The sequence below is a fragment of the Culex quinquefasciatus genome, chromosome 1 (genome assembly GCF_015732765.1).
Source record: "Culex quinquefasciatus strain JHB chromosome 1, VPISU_Cqui_1.0_pri_paternal, whole genome shotgun sequence".
NCBI lineage: Eukaryota > Metazoa > Arthropoda > Insecta > Diptera > Culicidae > Culex > Culex quinquefasciatus.
The window spans coordinates 88,388,409-88,395,782 of record NC_051861.1 but is presented as its reverse complement, the minus strand read 5'-3'; the positions used below and the strand labels follow the sequence as shown (position 1 = coordinate 88,395,782).

Genomic DNA, 7,374 nt, shown 5'->3' with positions numbered 1-7,374 from the left:
TTTTATGTTATAATAACAAAATTTGTTATTGGTCTGATATTGAATGAAAGCCAAAACAACTTGGGAATAACATTTTTTGTTATGGAATAATAACTCCAAATGTTATTGGGATGATCGGATTAGTTGTTAAAATAACAAAAAATAATAACAAAGATTTGTTCGAAGAATAACTAAAAATGTTATTAGTCTGTTATTACAATAACAGTCCAATAACAAAAAACGTTACTTAATCCACCGATGGTGGTTGGAGCCTTCCTCACAATTATGTACATATTTTATTCCTGTAGTAAGAATGTCCAACCTACTATTTATTTAAGTAAACTTCTTACAACATATCTACATGGAATATGGGGTCTAGAATCCCAAAATCATTGGACGTCATATTTGAACAACACCTACGGGCTATTTCATGAAAATTGTTCACTTTCAATAGTTGTATTACTTTAAAGTTATGTAAGCCTTAAGGCAGTAAAAAATATATCTGTTCATTTTTCCCGGGAGTTTCAAATCAACAAAATCCCGGGAGCCACTCGCAAAACCCAAGGCACAAAAGAAAATGTCAAAAACCTTCTCAGCTCATCCACACAAACGTCAAACGGGTGTTTTCCTGCAACAGTTCTTATTGCGTCGCGTTTTTGAAAAAAAATGCATCCGTATCTCCGCGTCCTAAAACCTTCGCAATTTCGGTTCCCCGCAATGGCCACCCCGGAACGCCGGCACTGTATGTAACGGTAAGTTGGTGATATCCGTTCTTCAGGAAGCAATTGTTTCATAGAGATAATGTTTTTGTTTACGTTTTTTTTAGCAGGATCTCAAGTTTAAGCTGAAAAACACGGTTCCGGAGTTTGCCGGCGATGGGACCGTCCGGTACGGGTGCTACTTACTGGCGGCGGCCAGCGTGGTCGGATATGTGTTTATGGAGACGACCGCCGGGCAAGGTGATCGATGAGGTTGTTCCGCTGTGGATAGTTCCGGTGCCGAGGGAGCCGTTCAAGCTAGCGATGTACTGTGACCATGGGCTGCTAACGGTGGATGTTGATGTGGGTGTATCAATTTGTGATATTTACTCGGTCCTGTCGTTGATGACGCCGACGGCTGGGAAATTGTACGAGATTCGGACGACACCGGAATGTGGCGTGAGGAGACGCAGATTTTGTGGAATCAACATGTTTTCGATGATATAATTATAGGCAGTGAAAATAATGTTTGAAAAATAAGATGTAGAATAGATGAGAAAAAAAAATTATTTATATACTTTATTATAATAAAAGAAACCATGGGTAAAATTGGGAAAATTGTTTTACTATATGACTTATCGGCTCATTACTTTTGATAGGGTTATAAGATTTTCAATCTTATAGTATCATTTTAAAGGGTTTTCAATTATCCAACAACTGTTTGATCGCACGATGGTTCTGGACATTATTTTCATCAAAATATCTCAAATACGGCCCCCTAAAGGCGACAACTAACACTTAAGTTCTCATAACATTTGATAGGGTTATCAGATATTCAATATTTTTCACTCATTAGAAAGATCTTTTAATTATCCAACTAACGACGGGTCGCATTATGGACTCGGCCAACATTTTCATCGAAATATTTGAGATTCGGCCTCTAAAATGTGTACAAATGACACTTAAGTGCTCATAACTTTTGATAGGGTTATCAGATCTTCAATGTTTTGGGCTCATTAGAAAGGTACCGTAAACCGGGGTGACTTTGATAGGATTTCAATTTGTTTTTAGAATATTTTCCAACAGGTAAGGGTTTTCTCAAGATTATTATTTTTAAAACATGTACTGGGGTAGACCACACAAAGTCCATGCACTATTTCGGAAAAAAAGTTTTTTCAATAGTGTTTAGAAAAATAGTTACGTTAAAAATTCTTGGTTTTAATTCCGGGGTGACTTTGATAGTCATAGTTTTTCTTGTTAAAATCATATTTAAGATGTTCAAACTTTATTTGTACGTTAAATGTACCATCACTAAAGTAGCTGATATAGTTTGTAAGTTAAAAAATCAATGTTTATATTAAGTTAACTAAGTTTATAAGCTTTTTAACAAAATACATATAAATTTTAGGTAAAATTGTTAAAAAGTCGGAATTTTGCCTGAAATTTGTTAAAAATAGTTTTGTTTATAAAATTATCGATTTATATTGCATTTTAAACTGAATTCGAAGCACGAATCACAAGTTTTCACATTTTACATGAAATTTGTTCAACTGAATTTGCCTATAAATTTGGAGATTTTTTTTTAATTGTGCTTCAAAAACACATATTATTTATTATTTACAAACTTATTTAACCTTCTCCTAGTGGAAAATTGTCCAAAGAATCCGAAAATGCATTCCGTTTTCCGATTAAAAATCATGTTCATTGAGAAAATCATGACACTTTGAGAAGTTTAAAATAATGACTTTCATCCACTTTTTCTTAACTATAGTTAACTAACTTTATTAACTTTTCAAAAATTTATGAAAAGTTCTTCATGAGGTATTTTGAACACTTCTCTACCACGGTTGCGGAAAAATCGCAAACCTATCAAAGTCACCCCGGCTATCAAAGTCACCCCGTTTTACGGTATTTCAATTATCCAAATAACGACGGGTCGCATTATGGACCCGGCCAACAATTTCATCGAAATATTTGAGATCCGGCCTCTAAAATGTGTTCAAATGACACTTAATTTTGATAGGGTTATCAGATCTTCAATCTTTTGGGCTTGTTGGAAAGGTCTTTTGAATACCTATCAAACGATGGGTAGCATGATAGATCCGGACAACTTTTTCATCAAAATATTTGAGATCCGGCCTCTGAAATGTGTACAAATGACACTTAAGTGCTCATAACTTTTGATAGGGTTATCAGATCTTCAATGTTTTGGGCTCATTAGAAAGGTCTTTCAAATACCATTCTAAAAATGTATGGTCAGACGGGTTTTCTTACAAAAACCACCCTTTTTACAATCTTTCAAACTTTAGCCAGAATCGTTTTTTTAGCATAACTTTTGAAATACTTAACAAAACTTCATAATAGTTAATATAGGTCTTGTGGGACCCTAAGACGGATCGAATGAGACCAGAACGGCCCAAATCGGTTCAGCCAGTCCGGAGATAATCGAGTGCATTTTTTTTCGGTGCACGGACTTACAGACATACACACGCACAGACATTTGCTCAGAATTTGATTCTGAGTCGATAGGTATACGTGAAGGTAGGTCTACGAGGTTGAATTAAGAAGTTCATTTTTCGAGTGATTTTATAGCCTTTCCTCAGTAAGGTGAGGAAGGCAAAAATCATAACGGCGAATAACAAAACTTGTTATAAATAACATAAAATGTTATTGGCCTAGTATTTTCAAATATCAAAAAATGTTATTCCAAAGTTATTACCGTCTGCTCGGGTGTTTCTATTGCGAAATTGTCTCAGGAACAAGAATATGATAAAATTATCACCAGAAAATGGTATCTAAGGGGTCCCCCGAGCAAAAATTTGCAACCAAAAAATTCACCAAAAGTAAAACTGTCTATTTAATATGTTAAACTGCCTTGCCCAAAGCGTTCTCAGGCTCAGATGGTAGTCCCAGATGTCCCCTACAAGCTGCAGGTCGAACCGAGTTGATATCTGGATGGAACACTTTTTTATTTGTGTTTGAAAATTAGGCTAGTTTTTCATTAAAATGCCAATAACTCTCTTTAGATTTAACCAATTGGGGTGCTTCTTCCTGCATTTTGTTGCATTTTTTAAGCCCTTTCAGATGCATTTTGAATTTTGAAATTAAATTGAATTTTGCCAAAGCTATAGCCTTTTTAAGATTTTTGACGTTTTTGAACCTTCAAACTTTGTGTCCCGATTTGCCCCACTTTCCGTTGTTAAGTTTTTGTCTGTAACAACAATTTTGGGGAAAAAGCCTTGAATTATGTGTACCGTTAAGCTTAAAATTGCCCTATTTGATTCAATAAGCAAAAATAAAACATTTTAAGTATTTTAAATAACTTAAGGCCGTTGCAAATATTTTTTGAAGTTTATGTCCCTCGACTTTGACCATGGGACCGAGGGGGGCAGCGTTTTTTTTTTGTCACCAAAACTTGATTTGCAAAAAAACTTTTTTATTTTATTTTTTGATATGTTTTAGGGGACATCAAATGCCAACTTTCCATAAATTTCCAGGATGTGCAAAAAATCTTTGACCGAGTTATGAATTTTTTAATCAATACAGGTTTTTTTTTCAAAAAATCGAAATATCGGTCTCAAAAAAATTTCAACATCATTTTTCGATGTTTAATCAAATTTGAAATCAAAAAGTTCTTTAGTGAAATTTTGATAAAGTGCACCGTTTTCAAGTTATAGCCATATTTAGGTAACTTTGTTGAAAATGCTGCAGTTTTTCATTTTTTTTAATCAGTGCACATGTTTGCCCACTTTTGAAAAAAAAATGTTTGAAAAGCTGAGAAAATTCTTTATATTTTGATTTTTTGAACTTTGCTGATATGACCTATAGTTAGTTGCTAAGATATTGCCATGCAAAGGTTAAAAAACAGGAAAATTGAGATTTTTCAAGTCTCACCCAAAAAAACTCATCATTTTTTAATGTCGATATCTCAGCAACTAATGGTCCGATTTACAATGTTAAAATATGAAACATTCGTGAAATTATCCGATATATTCGAAAACAATATTTACAAAAATTTTGAATCATGGCTAACATTTCAAAAGGGCGTAATACCTATAACTTTGGCGAAGTCTTCTAATCGATAAAAAATTCCTTCAAAAGATACAGATTTTTGAATTTTCATACATCATTTTTGTATGAAGAGAATTGCTTATTATTTAAACTCAAAACATTAAAATCTACTGAAAACCCCATCGCTCCTGGATAATAACCATTGCCAACAAAAAACGAGCAACAGAACGTAACCACGTGGCAAACATCGCGAAATGATTGGATGTGTGTTGGGGCTGCGATTTCTACCCTTTCACTATTGGAGCTGAGTCATGGAGGGGGTTGGGGAAGGACCTACAACTTGATGTTTTATTCATCACTGATCAATTTCATAAAAGTGGTGTGGAGAAACGGTTTCAACAGGAGAAAAAAAAAATGAAATCGATACTTGGTGTATGGATGCAGATCGGAGTGCTAACCAACATTTATTTGAAATTGAAGTGTGTTTCTTCTCGAAAAAGTTGTTCTCTAATAGACTAATGAAGAGGACTAAAGCATGCTTCAATATTTATGCAAAATAAGACAATTAGTTAAACAAGTTTTTGATTTATTAAAGATCCAACTTTTCATTATTAAAACATAATTCAAACTTCAAATAATCTACGACCTCTGCTGCTGGTTACTTCGGTGACCTTTCCTGGTGTCCTCTTCACGACGGGGTGACAGCATCAGCCCTGGTGAGCGACCTGTTCCCTGGTTGACAAATGTGCACCATTTTAAAAACATGAACCAAACATTCCGCAATTTCAGCACACAGACACACACGCAGTGACACATAAAAAACGAGCAACGAACCCTCTTCCAGCAGCAGCAAAAAAAGAGCAAAAAGTTCCCCCCACCATTTACTTAGAATAATTGACCGTGCCACCCAATCTAGAACTGTCGGTTGGTCATTCTCCCTCCCCAGCCGGGCACAAAGTTCAGTGAAACCATGGGCTTTTCAGGGGTGTGAAAAGCTTATTCTCAACCAATATTACTGTTGCTTTGATGTGCACCTTTTGCTAACAATTCAAGTTCACATTACCATCACTGCCCACCGTCCCCGTCCGTCTTTGGGGTGCCATTTTTCATGACCACGGGTGTAGACCTGGGACGTGCGAGGGCAAAAAAAATACGTTCCAGAGCTCATCTCTCTGTGTAGCACCATTCTGCTGACCCTCATCGCTAACGATCATCAGCACTTCCAAATCCTCCGCAACCGGTCCGAAAAAGCCCCAAAAAAATGTGGACCAGATCCAACGAGCTCGTCATCGGCGGCACCGACTAAGCTGGGGGACGGTTTTGTGTCCTGCACCACCACAGTGATTACAACTTTTACCTTTTCGACAACTCCCACGTGGCCATCAGTCTTGCACAGGGCCAGAACAGCCGCACCACCATGGAGCGGAAAAATGGCCCGGAATTTGTCCCAGTGCAGTGTGTAACGATGATGGGGAGGACCGCACACACATTCGGACAAAGTGAACTGTCCGAGGGCCCCCGTCACCAAATTTAAACAAATTCCCGCTGTTGGTTCCAGAGGGAGTTGAAGAATTTAAGGGATGCCCTTAAAAATATCATGAGAGGAAATTTCAACATGATTTGATTTTTATTTTTTTTTTTTGCTGGAACTTTGCAATTGTTTTTTCCAATTACATATGAAAAGAATTTCTCCATAAATTATTCCAAACAATTTTCAAACACTTTGTATGAGAGTTGCTTAGCCGAAGTCGGAGTAAGCTACTTAATTTCGCCGCCTTGGTAAAAAATGTGTGCACGAAAACCAGAATTGATTTCATTTTTTTATTAAAGGCATTTTGCGTCATTGGTCCATACAAGTCTCGTTACAATTTTGGCAGATGTCTATACGAAAATGGTATGAAAATACTTAAAGATCTATAATTCGAGAAAGGAATTTTCGATCGATTTGTGTAGTCTATGTGTCTGTTTGTATATAGCAATTCCATTTGAAAAGAGCCTAAACCAAAAAAAAAAATCTCCAGGCGGGCTCCAATTTTTTCTGGGGGTTCCTTGTCCAAAATAATTAGACCCATATATTTTTAAGCGGGTCTTGCAGGTCTTGAACCTGCCGATGTACTCGGAGAAAATCCCCCACAGCTCAGCCGAACCTCCCCGGCTTCCTTCTCCGTGGCTCCACCGTCTCGGGGGCCACCTTGGCTGCTTCCTGCGGGACGAGGGCGATCCTTGGATTTTCCGTCCGGAACTGCGCCCGGCAGCGGAGGGAACTCCGCCGGCGTAAACGCCGGAACTGCTGGACTCTTCTCCGCCTTCCTTGCTGGCGGTTTCGGTTTCGACGCCTGCTGGCGCCTCCGGATGAAGTCCGCACGCTTAGGCCAGCTGCGGTCCGTGGCTTCGTGGGCTCCAGAGCAGTTGGCACACCGCTTCGGCTCGGCTTCTTGGACTTTGCACTCGTCCGTCTTGTGGGGACCCCCACAGTTGTTGCACCTGCCGTTCAGGTGACAGTTCCTGGTTCCATGACCCAGCTGCAAGCAGTTCCTGCACTGGGTCACGTTCGGCCGCTTGTTCCGGTAGGCCTCCCACCGGATGATAGTGCTTGCCACAACCTTCATTGCAGAGAGCTTCTTCAGATTGGTGTATCCCTTGGGGAAGACCACAATGTACGGAATTTCGTCCACGGGGGACTTTT

General features: G+C 38.2%; 1 protein-coding gene across 2 annotated transcripts; it reads left to right on the top strand.

Moving 5' to 3' along the window:
- Window positions 1-581: 581 nt before the first annotated feature.
- On the top strand, window positions 582-1,317 carry LOC119765146. Of its 2 annotated transcripts, none has more exons than XM_038248388.1 (2): window positions 582-731; window positions 806-1,316. In XM_038248388.1, the coding sequence occupies exon 2, from the start codon at window positions 855-857 to the stop codon at window positions 1,182-1,184; it is 330 nt and encodes a 109-aa protein (XP_038104316.1). In that variant the 5' UTR covers window positions 582-731; window positions 806-854; the 3' UTR covers window positions 1,185-1,316. The 2 variants fall into 2 exon arrangements, with proteins under 2 accessions (XP_038104316.1, XP_038104317.1); XM_038248389.1 differs by having other exon boundaries at window positions 585-731; window positions 809-1,317.
- Window positions 1,318-7,374: the final 6,057 nt, after the last annotated feature.